The 19,988-nt window shown below is 38.3% G+C and overlaps 1 protein-coding gene across 1 annotated transcript in view; it reads left to right on the top strand.

Moving 5' to 3' along the window:
* Positions 1 to 226: 226 nt before the first annotated feature.
* The window catches only part of dgkb (diacylglycerol kinase, beta), a 100,005-nt gene continuing 80,243 nt past the window's right edge, over positions 227 to 19,988 (top strand). Inside the window, exons 1-8 of the mRNA XM_088929133.1 lie at positions 227 to 296; positions 7,019 to 7,095; positions 8,293 to 8,313; positions 8,692 to 8,845; positions 10,428 to 10,571; positions 16,016 to 16,065; positions 17,616 to 17,690; positions 18,465 to 18,584. Coding sequence (XP_088785259.1) covers positions 227 to 296; positions 7,019 to 7,095; positions 8,293 to 8,313; positions 8,692 to 8,845; positions 10,428 to 10,571; positions 16,016 to 16,065; positions 17,616 to 17,690; positions 18,465 to 18,584 — 711 coding nt within the window. The remainder of the gene's footprint in view (positions 297 to 7,018; positions 7,096 to 8,292; positions 8,314 to 8,691; positions 8,846 to 10,427; positions 10,572 to 16,015; positions 16,066 to 17,615; positions 17,691 to 18,464; positions 18,585 to 19,988) is intronic.

Genomic DNA, 19,988 nt, shown 5'->3' with positions numbered 1-19,988 from the left:
TTCCAACAGTGGCTTCCATGGACACTCAGGAAATCTAATTTCCCTGCAGCTTTAGAGACTGGAAGCTCTCTACACGTTACTTATAGCTGGATCAAGCCTTGGTGGATTTATGCAATTAAGTGTGTGTCCACCTTGGAGGATAGAGGCATTCAGGTGATTATCTGATTGCCAGAAGGCTGAGCTGACACGGATATTTGGAATGTGACGAGGTGCCGTTTTTTTCGCCATGATGAACCAGGAGAAGTGGGTCACCCTTAGCCCTGCGGAATTTTCCCAGCTTCAGGAGTACGCTCAGTGTAGGTGGATCGTCTCATCTTGTGTGTGCTTTTGACCTCACTTATTAGCTGAGCTTTAAAACTAGAGCAATGGGAAGATGGCTCATTCTAAATGCTTAAATCAGTTTAGAAATTATATTGAGGGAATAATGCAGCTTTGCTTTATACATGCAAACTGAACAATGTATCAAGGCTGAGGTCTTTTCCAAAACTTGGTATCCATCAGAAACATGGAATAGAAATCAGTTACACAAAGTATAAAACAGATGATAAACAAAACCAAGTTAAAATATCTGCATTTTTGACTTACAGGCTTTGAAATGCTTCACAAGTCAGTACGAAAGTTGAAAGCTGACACTTCAAATGAATCAGTACAAGACATAAACACAGGTCATGTCTGTAAGTGTTCTGAAAGATGTTGAAGGCTCAAGCACACAAAATGTAGGTTCAGCTTCCCTCTAGGCAATCTGCCTCCTTCATAGATTAATGAACTAGATGGGCAACTTTTCCATCATTTGCCCATATGTCTGCTGTTTTTCATGCCTAAATGAGGCACCCGTGATCAAGGGATTTTTATCCATCAGCAAAATAATTCACATCCTGTCTAAAAAGACTTCATTTGTCAAGAACACTTCGTAGAATTACTGTTCTGCATGTGTAATGTAACTAAATTACAAATCCATCCATGTATCTGTTTTCTGACTGCTTCTTCCAGTTTAGGGCTGCACAGGAGCTACAGCCTATCCAGGCGAGCAATGGACACAAGGCAGGGAGGGGACACCAGTTCATCACAGGGCAGACACACACACAGACAAGCAAATACTCACACCGGGGCCAGTTATTCCAGATGCCAGTTAACCTGCCAGTATGTCTGTGAACTTCAGGAGGAAACTGGAGCACCTGGGGGAAACCCATGCGAACACAGGGAGAACGTACAAATACCAAGCAGATATTACTCCTGGTCTGAACCCAGGGCCTGAGCGCTGCAAGACAGCAATGCTAACTACTGCACCACCATGTCACCTTAAATTGAAAATCTGAAATAAAATTGTGTAAAATAAACTGATTTCTGAATACGTGTAGAAAGAAACAAGATATATATATTTTTTCACAATTTCCGTTTACACCCAGCATCCAGCAATGAAAACTAATTTAAATGTTTATACAATTTATTTACCATACAGTGTTTTTCAGTATGTTCCCCAAGTTGGAATCAGTGGTTGCTGATCACATGATATTGATAAAGATGTGAAGTACAATTTGTTTGCAAGAAGTGCCGGGATTAGGATAGAATAAAAACTGGTTTGGGTTTGTGGTGAAATTCGCAGAGTGTTTACAGGGGTTTTAATAACAACTTTGAGTAAAATACATCAGAATCGCACAGCTGTTTCAGCATAAGCACTTACTATTGGTTATTAGCATCTATTAATAGCAAAAACAACTGATTGATCTTTTTTCTTAAAGACGTACAGTACAGGTGACCCCTGTTGTTTCCCCCCAAGCAATCTCTTGTGTTAATGGCCCATTTTCTGACTGATTGTGAGGACAGGAAAAGAATAGCATTACAGGGTTTTTCTCTTGTCTTTAATTGGGTTTGAATTGTAATTTGACTAAAATGATCTGTACACCCTTAGATTCTACCCTGTTCACGTTTATATTGGACCACCAATTCATTATTTCTAAAAGGAGCTGACAAAAAGGTGAGGCGAAAATTATTTTCTGTTATTAGCTGTAAAGGGACCTGTATAATGCAGTGGGTACACCTTTGGGCACATGACTGGCTAGCTGTGGGTTCAAATCACAGACCCAGACAGTGCTTTTTGTACCTTTGAGAGAAGTACAGTACATGACAAGAATTGCTCCCGTCTACCCAATTGTAAGTGGGAACCAGGATTGCTGGGGGGTAAATCTCTGCGATGGTCCAGTGTCCCACGCAGAGGGGGAATCACAGGCTCTACAGCCTGCTTACCACCACAGAACCAGGATGACCAGCTGTGGCTCTGGTATGGACTACGTTGGACTAACGTTGGGACACATGAGTGTACTGTAGATCACGTGGATCTGTTTTTTTTTTTTTAAATTCATAATGGCACCTAAAGAAACATCCTCTAAAGAACTAAGGAAGGTTTAGAGTGCTTTTCTCTATATCAGGGTGTTCAAAAGCTGTTGATTATATAAACACTCCCTTAGTACAAAAGGAGGCATTTACTGCATAGAGACAAGGATGATTCAGCCTCTTTTACAGCTTGAAAACGCCACAACTATTCTGCTGGCTGTACTTAGGTTTGTTTTCAATACTTCTTTATTTGCATGATGTTTTATATAACTACATACAAAGCCTGCTTAGAAGCTACATAATCATGGTCTAATAACATTTATAATCAAATATCCCTTATATCCTTTTTACAAAAAAACAGGTAAGTATTCATGATGACCTAAACTGTAATCTTAACACTAATGCCCATCCTAACATTAGCCCCAATCCCAGCATAGCCCAATGTATTGATTTTTTTGTTTTAGTGCACTAACAACAGAATCTAAAGCTCTTTCAATTGTTATCTTCCTTTGTTGACTTATTTTGATCTTTTCTATCTTTTTTTTTTCTGTTCCCAGTTGGATTTTTCCATTCATTGTTTCTACCAGGCAAAACATTCTGGTCATGTACTGCACATACTGTAAGCAGTATTGATGAACATTAATCAAGCGTGAAAAATATAGTCAGTGTGTCCTGCTGTAACCCCTGCTGAAAAATGATAGATGTTCCTTTATCATTAGTAAACATTTACATGATAATAAGATGAACACTGGTGCTTATTTCAGTAGCTCAGTCAAACCATGATTAAAGAAAGAGGAACGATTGAAATAATAAAGTTTATTAGTAACTCGCCTGGCTGGGGAGAATGACAGCTGTCTGTAAGAACCCCCCCCCCCTTCAATCAAGGATGAGCCATGGAGCTGCTGAGAGGGTGAAGATGGGCCACAGGCAGAGATTTGAAAATGAACCCAGTAATTAGGAAGAGGAAAGGTGTTGATACAGTACTTCAATTGGCAGAAGTGGGCAAGATTAGGGTTTGACCTTCTCTCAAACCTTTGTTTTAAACTGATTAATATGGGTCTGTTTTCAAGCAAGGGCACAGTAGTACAGACATGACCAAGATGTGCCTGTTACGGTGTAAAGTGTTCTTGCAGTAAATCTTTTCTGAAAACAGTTTATCAAAGTGAAAATCAATATTCACCTTAAAAAGGAAATTTCTCTTTGTATTACACTGTTTTAGCTTCTTCATCTTTGAAAACGTTAATTGCACCGGTCTCCATGGGGTTACTGAACTGATCAATAGAAAAAATCAAGATCAAATGGAGAATATTGAATTGGTTGGTTTTTTTAAATGTTCAAAAGCTAAAATGACTTTCTCATGAATGACCCACTCACTGATTAAGTGAGAATTTTTCATGAAGAAGTTCTTGGAGCAGCTCAGCCAGTAACAAAGCTTCTTTGGAGTTCAGGTTGATCCCCACAAACCAGAAGCCACAGTCTAAAGCCAAGACTACAGTATGTCCTTTTCTGTCTGTGCCACTACGGTGTTTTGGACATTTTGGTTGCGATATCCTTGTCTTGTTAGGAGCCTGTAGGCCTGAAGGTCTGTGACTGAGAGCTAAGTCTTGCAATGCATTATTGAGCTTTGGGCTTCAGTTAAACTGAGCTGCAGAGAACCAGGGGCCTCAAAAGCACACGGTTTTATTAAAACCTACAACGCCTCTTAACTTGTGTCCACATTTGCTAAAATGAAATGCAGGAGTAATGAGCAAGAAAAAGGTCCAGAGGGTCCAGAGTCTAAAGGACATTGATACCCAGAATAATATTTTAAATACATACTGTACTATTATGCTCTTCACAATTGTTTCCCTTGGCACACTCTTTTGCACCACCTCACATGTTCTCAGTCTCTACCCCACCCTTCATTTATAGTCAGCTACTGTATGTCTGTGCCACCTTCAGATCTGCCTTCCGATAAGGAATGTAACCTGATATGACCCGTGGTTATACAGTATGACACATGTAGCTGTGCTACTGATATACTGCCGATGAGAGGCCTAACCAAATTCCTGACTACTTGGTCATGAAAAATCCCATAGCACTTTTTATAAGATTGTGCGGGGCTTGGCTGAATTCCACTCTGGGCTTCATAGAAATGCATTCTAGGTGTATCCGCCCTTCCACTCTAGCAGTGTTTCTATTCCCAGGGATATCAAACAAAATATCTCCATTTTGCAGCATGACCCTTCTGTTGCAATCTGGATTCCAGAGCAAACCAAGCATCTTCTGCTGCCAGCCATCCAAATTACAGAACCTTCTTTTCCTCAGTTTCCTTACATGCCCTTAGTCACCGTTCATTTCAGGCAACCTGAGTAGCAACAGAAGCCGCCGCATCACCTGCAAGCAGCAAACACAGGCTGCTCTGGCCATTTCAAAATCACCCAGAGAGCATCATGTTTATCCAGCCGCCCCTTATACTGTCTTTACTTCCTTTTTCTTTTCACCATGTAATTAATGTCTGCTTTGTCCTTTGGAACTCTCGCAGTGACTCAGCTCTCCCCTCTAAATACATACAGTAAACATTTAATTGGAGTTGGCTTGAAATTCCAAAATACCCTCATGAGCCATTGAACTTGGGTGACCCGCAGCAGGTCCTGAAGCGTGTAATTGAAAACAAAACCGCAAGGACTTCGTTTGTTTTTTACAGTTATTGTCACTTATTACTCCAATGCTCCTAGAATTGTTTTAAATAGCTTTGTCTGATTGTTTATTGTGTTATCTATACTCCTTAATGCACCCTATTTTAATAGACCACATTAAAGGAGATTGGAATGTGTTTTCACTGTTTTAGGTTTTTCTTCAATATACCATAAACTTCATTATACCACTGTCCCTTAATTCAGAATCTTTGAGCTTTTGGCATTTCTATAGAGGTCTTTTTGCATTGTAAATTATTTTTGTACTGTCTGCATCCTGGAAGTTAAAGGAGAAATTGCTTTTCCATTGAAAGATAAAGACCTATTCATGCAGCTGTGCTGCATGTTCCCAGAGCTGTACAGTGTAGGCTTGCAAGTGTGACCTTTCCAAAGTGCACAGGAAGCAAGAGCAGTAAAATATGAAGTAAGGACAGTCTACAAGGAAGTCTACAATAAGGAAAACTCAATGTTCATTTCCTATGGAATGCATGCCACATGCAGACAATTAGCTCTACTCAGACATGGTTAAGTTTACCCACTCCAAATGAATGTTTTGGTCTGAATCTATGAGCACTTTATATCCCAAAAAAAGGCTGTGATATACAGTACAGCAACTGCAACAAGCACTCACTGACGAGCACACATATCTAATAAACACACAGTTTTAAAAAAAACTGATTTTAGGTTGAATTACTATACTAAAAGGGCTTGCAACAGGATTTCTTTCTGTAATCTATTTAAATGATACACATTTGGATTTCCTTTGCAAGCTATTCATAGTGCAGAATGCACATCTAAATAATGAATACCCTAAGGTTTATGAACGTCCTAAGGGTGAAATGTTTAACTTAGTCTTGACATACCTCATGTTAATTGGTTTGTATATTGTGACAGCTATGCTGTGTCGCCTGAAAATTGCAGTCGAACAACAGTTCATTTCATCACCAAACAAAGCACTTGGCAAGCCTTTCGTACAATTGCATTTTAGATGTCTCTCTGTTTTATGGCGATTTTCACAGACAGGTATCATTTTAAATCTTCATTCTGGATGCAGGAAGTAGTAACTAAAATTGCCATCGCTTTCTGTTGAACAAAAGATAAAGTAAGGGGATGTAACAGTGAGTGAAAAACAAGATTACAACATACCTTACATTGAATTAAAAATGTTACATACAGCCAGATCCTAACTTTCATTTCGATAATCTGCATTTGTTCCCTGTAACGTATATTACATATGGGCACACAGTACATGCTTTCAGTGATGGAAAAGGTGGAAAAGCTGAACGCAAACAGCAGTAGACATACAGTAAGCCACCTTTCGATTGGAATGTCCTAGCAAGGCTTTTCAGGACACTGGCACAGGTAGGAAGGGGGTTCAAATAGGTAAGAGGGCTCAACCATAACAGTGTTTGTCAGTCCACTGTGGAGAGGGTTCAGGAGGTAAGAGGTTTAATTTTAGTTAGCCACATTGCCCTGTGTGTTGCATTTTAACATTGAACAGTTCTCAATATGTCCAGCAGGCTACCCCAACCCCTAAACACAGCTGTTTGATTTTCTTGGGGTGTGTCTCTTGGAACTAATGGGATTTCATTTTTAAAAAATTTTGTATTAGTGCTCAAAAAATAGTCCTAGCAAAATTGGAAACGAAAGAGAATCCTGGGACATACTGTACAGTACCGTAGTGCATATGCTATCCTGTAATGGCAAAAAAACAACTGTGGGTGAACTGATGTGAACTGTCCAAGTGTTGACAGTTGACCAAAACATGTTGACAGCCAGATATGTTGGTGGTTAGCAAAAACCGACTGTACTTAAAAAAATAATGTTGTTTTCTACTAAAACAGTTTTTGCAGTTAAAACTACAGTGCAGTGCTACATTATACTAGCTGGAGAATACTGTCTCTCTCCTTGTCAGATCCAGTACTTTAACATGCATTATTTCTGCCTCACATTAAAAATATATTAGTAATACTGTATATAAAATATATTAAAGTAATAGAATTGTTTTGCAGACTCAACTAAGAAGCTTAAGGATGTTCTGCAGGAGTTTCATGGAGACGGTGTGCTGGCAAAGTATAACCCGGAAGAGGTAATAAATCAGCATTAGTGTTTCTATTTTTTTCAACAGACCTTACCTCTTCTTGAATACCTTCAGAGTGATTTTAATAGGCATTACCTTGGATGAGCTTAGACAGTTTGAAATGTGGATCGAGTGGGAAACTTTAACCAACTGTCTTGGGTAGAATAAGAGGTTCTTTTATTTTATCATTTATGGGTATCAGATAAAACTCCCGATAGGAATTTATAATGGATAATGCAATTTTATTCATGGCTTGTCTACACACTATACGCAGCAATGCAATGGTGCTATACTATAGATTTCTAAATGTATTTTCTTTTTATTGAGTATGGTGTGTTAACTACAGTACCACCCGTAATCCTGAAAGAACATTACTTAGTGTCTTATCAGCATCTGTGAGGGTCTGGTACATCTAGATTGTTATCTGAAAAAAACAGCTGTAATGAAAAATCAAAGCTAGGCCATGAAAGGATTTTTCCCCTAAGATATCTCTCTTTTTATAACAATCTGTTCACTGCAGTAGCTAAAGTGATCCTTCTGTATCTATGTAGGTCAAAGCAAGCCGTACAGGTTTCATCACATGCTTTAAGAAGCAGAGTCACACTGATAGTGTCAAATTAGCCTTGTAGTTAGATTTTTCTCTGTTCCTCTGAAAACCCGGCTGTGGTGAAAGAATGAGCAGTCTTCCAACAAAACGTCTCCCTTTGTTTCAAAGATGATGCTAGATTTTTGGCATGTACAGTAAGTGTTTTGAACGTACTCTTCCCTTTAAAAGCCTAACTAAAAAAATATGGTCACCTGAACACGAATGTTCAGTAGCCAAAGTTGTTAGACCCAAGTGAAAAGACTTAATTGAAAGCACGATGGAGGAGATGCATTCTTCTTCAATCGCAGTACACTATGGACTGCTAATCTCCTGCCAAACAGCTCACTTCTGACAATAAGTGCAGACTTCAACTATCCAAATCTTACTCTTCAACTTGAGTAAGGTCAAGGTAAATACAATGAAATAAAATCAAAGTGTCGGTTTTTGATTGCATAAATTAAACATAAAACAGAACTAATGCTGCTAGAATATACAGTATAATGTCATTAAGCTGTTATTGTAATTGTGTTTGTATTACATATTGACTGTAAAAAAATACACTGGCTTGTTGAAACTGACAGTTATTAACCTCTTTTAAAATCTTTTGGAATGCTGCATAGAAACAGGAAATACTCAATCAGGTAAGAATTTCATAATGGAGAAGCATTAATATAAGTTTCCTGCCTTTAATACTTGGGCAAAAAATATTGTACTGTACTTCGGGTTTCTTGTTATCACAAATAAATAATACAAATTGCACATATCAATCTGCCTAATCTGATCTGAAAACATAATCATCTACATTGGAGGCAAAATTTCCTATTTTGTTAATGTGTTCTCAAGGAAATTGTTAAAAAAGTAAATTGAAAAGTCAATCCTGGAGAAGAGTGGATGACACAGGAAGTGACACAAAAAACAAACAGGTCTAAAATAAGAATAAAACCATTAAAGCTGCTTTCGTATAATACTTTTAAAGCTTTGATTTTTTATGTTTTAAACTGCTCATTTTTCTACTTTAGGAAATTGACTTTGAAGGCTTCAAGCTGTTCATGAAGACATTTTTGGAAACTGAGCTGCCCGAGGAATTTTGTCAACATCTTTTTGTGTCATTCAGTAACAAATTCTCTCACCCAAGCCCTAGCCCTTCCACATCAGAGAAGTCTCGTGTTGCAGGTAGGATCAGTTTCATTAGTAATAACAAGAGAAACATCTCTTTATCTTGGTGCTGTTCTATCCCTCAATAAATTATTCGTTATAGCCTAGCTCCCATTATTATTGCAATTCTTCATTCTTGATTTGTTACTATAAATTAAAAAAAATCAGTAACAGAGCCACACCGGTATTATATGTGTATAGAACTGTTTAGTTCGCAAAAAAAGAGAAAATTGTCATGTTGTGGAAGTTTGTGTGTTTTCTTTTATTTGTATGAGAGAGAGGTTAAAGAGAAAAAAGTTCTGGTTTACCAAAACAAAACATGCATTAGGCGAGCACTGGAGAAGTTTTCAGCAGAGTGTGATGCGGTTCAGATGAGAGTCAGCACCTCCAAATCTAAGGTCATGGTTCTCTCCTAGAAAAGGCTATATTGCTTTCTCCAGGTGAGGGGAGGACAGCTGCCCCGAGTGGAGTGGAGTGGAGTACCTTGGAGTCTTCTACACGAGTAGAGGGGAACTGAGATTTGACCACCTGCCTCCTTATACCTGTATCTCTAGAGTCAGTAGTGTGCTTACAGACCAGCACAAGTACACAAGTACTTTTTTTATTACAGCCTATCAATGTAACCATTACACTATCTTTCACTACATGCCCGACACACAGAACACATGACACAGAATTTCCATAAGGCGCATACACACAGAAATACACAAACCCTCGTGTACCCCAGTTACCCAAAGCCTGTTACCCGTAGCCCAATGTCCCAGAAAAGAAGTCCAGCATTGCTGTTCTCCTGATTCTCTCCTTCTAGTACCCTGGCATGCTTCCTGCTGCCACAGAGAAGAAAGTCTTTCGGTGGTCTTAGGGCTCCTCTTCATTCCCAGCTAACCTGAACAACGTGGTCCTTTAGCCCAGGGAAGAATAGTACTTGGTTAGGTGGGGAGGAAGATGATGCTGGGTCTTCCTCTACTACTCTCTCTACAGCCCCCCTCTGTTGTCGGAGTCCTCCCCTGTGTCCAGTGGTACAATCTGTGTTTCCCCAAATTCTTCTCTGTCAGTTCTGCTCTCAGACCTTCTGACTGGGGCTTATGAAGGCCCTTCCTTGCCAGAGCTCAGGACTCAAAGGGAGTGTCCTTGTGATGTCTTTGGCGTAAAGCAGAGCTAAGGCTCAAGGCGGAGTAACGAACTGCGCCAAAAAGACCCCTGGCTGAGGGGAAGCTCAGAGTACAAAGAACGACAAATGCACCGACCCTTACAAAGACACTGTCAAACTTAAAATATAGTCCCCCTCACCTGTCACCGCACACCCACTTTTTCACTCTGTGACATTTTAAGAATAATGAATTCTTAAAATTAAAAATAATTATTATTTATTAAAAATAATGAGTGTATTATTTTTCCACATCCCAGATATGTCAGTGATATACAATATAACATGCCACTGACACAGCTGCATAAAACTCACGTGAAACTGCGAGAGAGGGCCCTTAACACATAACAGCACATGAATTTTTTTTCCCTCCCGCTTCCTAGAGTTTCATATTGTCTCAGCCCCAGTCTGTTTCCAAGCAGCAGTGCCCCTGACACTCTTCTCTTTTTTCAGGTCTAAAGCTTATTAAAGGAAATACAACCCCCTCAAGGGTGCCTTACCTACCAAAAATGGAGCCCCCTGTTTCTGTGCAACTGAAAGATATTGTCTGCTACCTGTCACTGCTTGAAGGGGGGAGACCAGAGGACAAACTGGAGTGTAAGTACTTGCTCTTGAAACCAGTATTTTTTCATGGCAGCCTCATCGCAGAGAATAGTTGCCTGAACAGGAGAGGAGCACCTTGTTGCCTTCTAATCCATGTCAATCTTTCATCAAAGGCCAACCCACTGACAGCTACCAGTAGGGTTTCGCTCAAGAAGAACCCCTGAATATTTCAGCAGGAGCTTCCTGCTGTTAAGAGATCTTAATAATAAATCCAGTGATTAATTTTTTTTCCACTACTCGGAAAACCCTGGCATTTGAGCAGGAGTCACTACAACAGGGAAAATCTTCTTATTTTTTTACGAGACAGAGGGCTGGGACAGGCAGCGTATATTGCACATTCATAAAAAGGACAAAAGGGAAGCTGTGAGCAGAGCTGCGAGTTCAGGCCTGAATGAAGGGTGGGCTCCAGCACATGGTGGGTTCAGGCCAGGGTGATGTGATGGGTCCTACCGAAGCAGTGGTCACCTCTTGGGGCACAGCTGGGAAAAGCCAGTTAAGGTCCTTCCAGCCTTTGGCAAGAGTGATACCTCAGAAGGATGTGCCAGTCCTTCAATCAGGGTCTACCCTCCTGTAGGGTGCCGTGGGCCTGGCAGAGTGTCACAAGAACATCTCTTGAGCATTTGTGTCGTTCCTCATCCTCTCCCTGAGGAAACAGGGGCTGTTGCCATGTGCCAAAAATAGATTCCTGCAGATTAATCAGGAATATAAAAACAGGAATTGGTCACTCTCTTTGAAAAATGGAAATACTTTTTCTAGGCTTAAATGAGCAGCTTGTTCTTTCCAATTTGATGTGTTTGCAGCTTGGATTTTACTGTATGTATTTTAAAGAATTCACAAATTTCAAGTGCCCTCAAAGAGAGAATTGTGGGAGGATGTATTAAATAATTTATACAGATAATTTCAAGAAACGTACCCACCTCTTCCTACTGGGGTGGGCAGTTCTGACTCTGCAGGGCTGGTGCGCCAGTAGGTTTTCTTGGTCTCTTGAAAGCAGCAATACCTACAGAGCTGAGAGAATTTATTAAATTGTTCCTGTTGTGTTAATTCCAAAGCCTTTTAGGCTTTTAAGAGTTGAGTTGGAATGAAAATCTCCAGAGCGTGATTGGGACAACCCAGTGTTACTAGAACCATTCTCTCTCAACAGCAGATTTAACAGGAGCTGAGACCCAAATGAGTTGCTTTTTAAAATCAGTTAGAATCCGTTTTCTTTTATTCCAGCAGACACCGTTTCTTTCTGTAAAGCAAAAAAGTTGAGCTCAGTATTTCTTTTCTTTGACCCTTTTGCTTTGTTACCATTGTAATACATTTCCAGACCTTCATTCACAGAGGCAGCATTATGCAAATAGCCTTTTAGATAGAAAGTTCAGAAAGCTAGATTAAATAAATAATTCTATTTGATGAAAGCATATATAGCCATGCAAATGTGTTTTTCTCTTCATAATGAGTATCTTATTTTCAACCCAGAATGCTCCATGTTGGCAGGGAGGTGAGTCCCACATAAGGTCTTTCTTAGACAGAGTGCTCCATCTACTGGAAGCCCTGCACTTGTAGAAAGAATTGTTTTCTAAACGTACTGTGCTGTATACACGTTGTGCTTTCTTATATATTTTATCATTAAATTTACCTGAACACATGAAAATGAACTCTCAGCTTAACTGCTAGACCTTGAACCATCTAAATGCCGCATTCATGTTTTTCTGAATTCCGCTGTTCCAAAAACGAACAACAAAACACTAATCGTTTTTATTACAGTGCAATGATCAGTGATACAGAACTATTTTTGCCAAGACAAAATAAAAGGTTTAATATTATGAAATTATGACGTAATAAGCTTGCTACTATTGCAGAACATGCAATGATTGCAATAAAATGCTCTTTACTGTTGTCCCTTTTGACTATGGGTCTACAAGCCTAAATGCCTTGTACCACTGTACATGCGTTTTACTTCAATAACTAAATATTGTTTCACACTTTTAAAGTTTTAAAAAGAACTCATTTGGTGTGATACAGGTGCAAAAATATTTCTGGTTTAATTGGAATAGTCTGCGGTAATGAGGTGCAGACCTACAGAAGCGCATTGCTGCCAAGGGAAAAAAAAAAAAGTTTGCCCCCTTATCTCGTAATTACGAGAAAAGTACCTCGTTTTTCGAAATATATAGCATGTACTGTACTGAATGTAAAATCTGCCGATATCTGTTTAGTGGAAGTCTTCCTTCTTGCTAAACTGGGGTAAGAGTACATGTAAAATTATCCCACTGTTTGGGAAACTGCTTGCATAAGATAGGGCAACGGTTATTAGAGCACTAAGAGAAGATGGGCTCAAGGATTTCTGAGGATATTGAGAACGTGCAGTTCGCGTCTCCAAAACATGAACTTAGACCAACAGTCTGTCTGCTGAAATGGAATGTGACAGAGCTCTACCAAATGGGGGGCAGAATACACCAAAAGTCCTATTTTAAATGGAGAGTCTGCTCCTGCAATTTACAGTACTTGCTGTGTACAGTAGCGGAGGAGTCATGTCCCACCCTAGGGGGCGCCGCACTTGTGGGGAATGAATGTCTCCTCTTGGCTGCAGGGTGCTCGGGGAACATGCTGCAGTAGCGTCCGCTCCTGATCTCTCCCCTTCACTAAACTCACACACTTCCGTAAAAGGAGGGGGAGGTTCTGGTCTGCTGTACCTCTTTCTCCTCATGTGAGTCCAGCGGTTGATTGTGTCTCCGTCTCTGGCTTTTCAGTGTTTTTCCCCTCTCCTAGATCAGCACGGCTCTGTGCGATAACCCTGCGTGAGCCCTGTTGACCTGCTCCAGCCTGTCTTTTCAATAGGAAACTCCGGAGTCGCCATAACAGAAACGCACTTTAATTAATCAAGACCTTAACATTACTTGCTCAAAGTACTACTTCAATTTCATTTCACTAGCACATTGAACAACACTAGATTCTCCTTTGGGAATGCTACACAAAAATTATACAGTATATACTTGTAATCACTTGAGATTACTTTTAATCACTGGATTTTTATGTTAGCTACTGTATTGTGCTTACAGTAGAACCAAATGCATTCTGAAAAGATCATTTACATAACATTTATGTATAAAAACAATGCATTCATAAAATAATATGTACTTTTAAATTGATCTACAAAAATAATATCAGCTCTAGGACTACTAAGACTTTATGATGTGCTGTGCATTGAAGGTACTCCCTGGGTTACCTTTACATGTAAAGTATATGAAAACTTTAGTCATTTGCATTTATTAATACTAATGGAGAATTTAGTCCATTTTTTTAGTTTTATTGCATAATACTGTACATAGTAGGATAGGAACCTGCTACCATCACGGTATAAAATAATAAACATGCACAAAGGCTCAAAAGTAAAATCCAGTTTACAAATGGTTTATAGAACCAAACTCAGTCAAGACGTGTACTATTCTTGTAAGAGAAGCACAATATTTTGGATTTTGTTAGTAATTCCCTTGCTGATGAATACAGTATATGAACATCTTTATGGGTTACATGTTTTCTTCAGCTGTTTGTGTCACAGACCAGGACCTGTGTCTTGAGTGAGCGTTCAGAGCTTTAAAATTAAAAAGAAATGGAATTTAGAATTGAGTTGCCATTTTGTGCCCATCTATCTTCTTGACATTTGTGAGTCGTGTTTAAGTAAATAATTAATGACCAAAGACTACCCATGCAGTTGTTTGTCCATTTCTGCCTTACACAGAGACAGACCCTGGTCAAATTGCTTTATGAGTTTCATAATAACGTATGATGGATGGTTTATTCCTGGACCTTATGCCAGCCTAAATGTGTACAGTCTTTATGGTTAAAGACTTTTTTAAGGAGCTCATTTGAACAAGTAGCCTAACTGGCTTCTAAAAGAGTCATCCTTCAAGTGACCTTTGGAATAACAAGGTATCGTAAATGATCATTTGTTATTTGCCTGAAGAGTTGACCAGATACACCTGACATAAAATCTGTGTTTAAACAATGACAAAAACGTTTTGTTTACATGCTACCTGTATTATAGGTGCAAATATGAAATCTTGGCTTTGCCACATGAGAATTTAGTGTAAAATAATTTTAAACAGAAGCAAAAACGGAGAGATATAACATTGCTTGAATATTAGTGCATAATGGAATCCAGAGACTGGTGCGTTAAAATTGAATAGAAAACCTCTATTAGTATAGCAGTGTCCTTGTTTATAACATTTAAATGCATTTTTCTCTGGTTCTGGGCCATTTTCCTGTCATGGAGCTGGCAGTCTTTCTTGATCAGGTCCCAGTTTTCCCAAATTTTCTCCAACCACTTTACTTCTTGTTGAGAAGTCGGTTTCCATGACGATAGAGCAGAACTGCAAGATGGCTGTAACGCTGTTACAGGCTGTATCTACGACGTACAGAGGCTGTGCGAGTTTAAAACCTGAGATGTCTCAGAATGGTACTTTGATGACCCAGATGAATCATTTTGTATGCTTTGTAGCAAAACATAAGAAAAAAAAGGTGTGCAGTTCAAATTCTCCAACAGTATGTCTGAAATTTTGTTAAATGTGATTACAGTATTCCATGGAGTTTGCCATCAATTTTTCATTTCATAATGAAACAAGGTTGTTTACCAGAAAACATGTCCTGCCATATACCTAATTTTAAAGGTAACTACTGACATAGTGATAACCGGATTAAGTCAAAGCTTAAAATGCTTTGAAGGGTTGTCTCCAGTAGATCCTCCTAGAAATGTCACAGTTCCTGTTTGTTGTGATTAGGTCCACGGGGAAGATGTAGTTGTGTGTGAGAAGAGGAATGCATGAAAGTAGTAGCTGCACTACACACTACAACAGTCGTAGTTAACAGTGATTTTCCACATGCTTCAGTATGACACTGAATTTTACTCTCACAGTACATCACAGAAACAATCACTACAAGTGTGTAAAGAGAGCTGCACACATAGTGCCAGCTGTTGGATCTAACGAGGTTATCTGTAGTGGTGCTCATTCATAGCTTCAAGGAAAACCTCTTCTTTTTAATATGAAATTCTGGCATGTAGCTTTCATCTTGAGTTTGAGTCTGTACAAAAAAAACTCTTCTAAAAGAAAAAAGGTTTTAAATTTAAAAAACTTATCATATGTATTTGAAAGCATTATATACAGTACTGTATGTGTGTTGTTGTACTGAATTTATGAGAAGGCTCCTTTGCATTACAGTTATTTTGCATAGGATATTCAGGAGGTTAGAAAGAGTACATACAGTATGTAGAAGAGATTGAGAGCATACTGTATTGTGCGCATATAGTTTACTATCTAGAAATGCCAGCAATTATTAGTTATCATGTAGTATAGAAAAAGGCTTGTAACGTTGTCAGTGTTTATTTGAAATAAGCTAAACCCCAACTCATATCAATGCCACGTTTTAATAGATGCTTGTCTTTCTTTGTCTTACAGTCATGTTTCATCTCTATGACACTGACGGAAATGGATATCTGGATAGCTCGGTAAATATTTTACAGTTTTAGCACATTAGTGTCATTGGTTGCAAGGTTTAATCTCTTTGCTTTATTTGTAAGAATAAGGCTTTTAGAGAGATTAATCATCTCTCTGTAGTTACTTATACCAACCACATACTTGTGTAGCTCGTTCTGCCAATTGTAGTCTTATGTCTAGTACACTTTACACAACCAATGTGTCTGGATTGCACCCACAAGAGAAGAATGGCTCAGAGCAGATATTAAGTGAGTATTTGGCAGTAAGGGTTTGTATTACTGACATCACTTTTAATTGGTATCTAGTGTAACTCCTTCAGAACATGCTCAATCAACATTGCAGTGATTTTCCTAATTCTTACAATCCAGAGAAAGCAGTCTTTGTTGAAATTCAGCCCATCCGTGAATTTGTGTCTCATGGGGTTGGCATAACTGTAATGAGCGATATCCTGCTTGCGAACTTAAGGGCTGTAAAATTCTAACTCACAGACAAAACAGAGTCATGAAGAGTCACAGAATATATAACGTTTTTTGTGTTTTGAAAAATACTGGTTTGTTAAGTATTAAGTTATTACTAAGTAGTAATAATAACTATTTTCAAATATTATAAAGTTATTATTAATATTGTAAAATATTACTTTATTATACATGCAATATCATGCCCCTATACATTAACTTAGAAATTAGCTGGATTCATAAAAACATGTACATTTATGCAATGATATTGAGAAAAGCATGTTGTTCTTATGTTAGAGAGTTTTTTTTATTTATTGATGGAATTAAAATAGATTGCCTCATCTGTCACAAACCCCTGTTTACTGCACCATTTAAAACAATAAATTCCTATGGCATCTTTTTATTTAGCTTTGGGCTTAATTGTAACCCTAAAGAAATAAAGATGTGAAACAAGAGGAAAACCACCCTTTAAGTTTGCAATAAAATATGCAGCTGAATCCCTTTTTGTTTGCTTACATGCATTCATTCTCAGGAAGTCATTTTTATCTTTAATAAAATGCAAAACAAATATTTTAGGCTGTAATTTGCAGGCAGCTCATCTGTTCAACCAATATGAACAAAATGAGGAGTACACAGTAATGCACTCATTGACTAGTAAATGAGATACTGTACGTCATTTATTGAGCAATTCTTTTTTAGTCCATATCTTTATGGAACACAAAGTGCTCCCCACTGAGTTTCTGACTTGGAGGAATAAAATCGCAGACTGTTGCACTGCAGTTCCTGTGCTGGTATATAATACCTGCTGCTTTGCGAATAGGACCAGCACCAAAATCCTGAGGAATGGCCATTTAAGACTCTGATTTTGCTTAATTTAATCTGTTTAATCAAATGTAAATTTACTATCTCGAGTTCGTCAGTAAAATTAGAAAATCAGTCATTTTCATTTAGATTTTCTCATGACTCAGGGGTATAATAGTTTTGCTCTATTTTCTGGTAGAACACGTGCCCAAATTAATTTTGCATATTTTTTTACATTGTTCGTTACCTGCATTGTCTAAGGGACGCTTATTATTATCTTTCCTTTTTGAATTGTATTTACACAGGAACTAGAAAATATCATCTCTCAAATGATGCGTGTAGCAGAGTACCTTGAATGGGATGTCACAGAACTCAAGCCTGTACGTAGCATAACTCAGCATTCTGAATGGTTTTTCATTTTTTATCAAATATATCATGTAGGCGCTGTGGTATTTAAGGTGATGTGTAAATGCAGATTAGTTTTGCTCTTTGTTTTCCATTGTTACTCTAATCATCCTGCTTTAACAGATTCACTCCACCTTCTAACTTCTTTATTATACTGTGTTCAATGGAGAGTTATAGTGCTGGCATAAGACTGTCTGTTATAGCTTCGCTCCATCACAAATTAAGGCTTAAGGTCAGTGCTCTTTGATTAACATGCATGAAGTAAAGAGAAAATGAATGAGAGGATGCAAAGGAAGAGCACAAAATGTAAGAAATGGATGAAAACAATTGAGCATATTACTCTAGTCTGAGGTTCCCTGCACTGGCTGCCAGTGGATTTTAGAGTACAAAATTACATACTGTGATTTATCCTTAAGGCCTTAAACAGTCCAGCTCCCCAGCTTCATCACATATACTACAGTATGTGTCTGTACCATTCTGGGGGACTGTGCTATGCGTTCTGTTGCTCCAAGAAGGTGGAATCAGCTTCTAGCCCATATTAGATTTTATAGCTCTGTTAGCAACCTTACTATAATTTTTTGTCCAGGTAATTTTTTTTTCTTTTTCTCTAGTCTGAAATGATGAGTCATGAAAAGCACTCTATGAAATAAAGAGATTATATTGTTAAAGCTGTCTTGTTTTGAAAGCCAATTTGAGGTTCATGGTTGAAAGTGCAGGTGCTCTGATGTCTGATTGCTGTGTGGCTGTAGATTCTTCAGGAGATGATGGAGGAAATTGACTATGATCACGATGGCACAGTGTCACTGAAGGAATGGATACAAGGAGGAATGACAACCATCCCACTGCTTGTGCTTCTTGGGCTCGAAACAGTGAGTTTTTATACTTATTAAATAATTCCGCCTAAAAATACTAAAATACAGCTTTGAAATTGTATATACGCAGCTATTTGATAGACATCTGTTGTAATGCTTACAAACATGAGGATGTATAATCAAATATCCTAGAAAAGGAAGTGCCTGTGTTAATGTACAGAACAGTGGCAGCCAATGGATAAAAATCTGCAAGTGTATGATCCTGGACATTAGATTTAGCATGAACATGAGCATGACATTTATTCCATCTGACTTGTGTTGTTTCACCTGCCTAGTGCTGTGTTTCTAGGGCCAACAAGCCAAAATAATTCAGATGGGTAAATTCAAGTTATAGTTTAACTTTGCCCCCAACACACATACTGGAACTCAAAACTCTACTATTATTCCTAAATCTTTAAGCATCACTTCAGACCTCAGACATTCCATTCCAGTGGGTATCATTTTCTTTAGAACAAGTTGTTAACCACAAAACAGAGCAAGTCTGAAATTTGTGAAAAACTTGCTCTAATAAATAAGCAGCCACAGTTTAGAAATTGTGAAGCCAGCATAAAAAAGCACAGTAAAGGACAAATAGGAGTGCTCAGTGCTGGTATTGTATGCATTACTTGTATGCCATACAGTACTTCTGGTCAGGCTATCCCATTTTGATTTTTATTGGAAACTGACAGACCTAAAGGTGTATTTTTACTTTTTGTTTCGTGAAGTACAGCGCTACATATTCTTGAGGTTTGATTTCTGAATATGTCGGAGTTACATTTCTATCCGTTTGGTGTGAAGAATTATTGGTATCAACGATGCATATTAAGCCACTAGGTGGAGCAATTTTCTTACAAACATTTTATGGTCTACATTTTATAGCTCTTTTAGACTTGACAATTGCACTTCTAGAAAAACATTTTGCACTTCAGGTAGTATCTAATATGCAAAGTTTTATTTTGTTAGCATTGTAATTTATTTTATAAATGATACAACCATTGCTAGACTGGAGATGACTTTTTAATATTTAAAAGAAGAATGTTCTTCAGTTAAATCATCAGTACTGGCAACCCTCCATCCCTCCATTATCAGAAAGCTGCTTGTTTCAGGTGAGAATCACAGCCCTCCGAACCTAATACCAGATGCCCTGGGTGTGAGGTTGCATGCAAGAATGACAAATCAGACCATATTAGAAAACCGCGTCAGTAATGACTTTGGCAGGAAGGGAGTTTCAGGAAACTCACCAGAAAATCTTCACTGAGTAAAACAGTGTGAGGCAGTTTATAGTCTGCAGTTCTCAATGGCACACCAGCATGTGTCAGATTTCATTAAAATTCTTTACGTTTTGTGCACCAGAAAGCACACACAGGAGATTTACAATATAATATATGAAATATTAAGTCAATTTGAATGACAATATAAAAG

The sequence above is a fragment of the Atractosteus spatula genome, chromosome 12 (genome assembly GCF_055471065.1).
Source record: "Atractosteus spatula isolate fAtrSpa1 chromosome 12, fAtrSpa1.hap1, whole genome shotgun sequence".
Taxonomy (NCBI): Eukaryota; Metazoa; Chordata; class Actinopteri; order Semionotiformes; family Lepisosteidae; genus Atractosteus; species Atractosteus spatula.
Note: the sequence above shows the minus strand (reverse complement) of the source record. Positions and strands in the feature narration are given on the sequence as shown.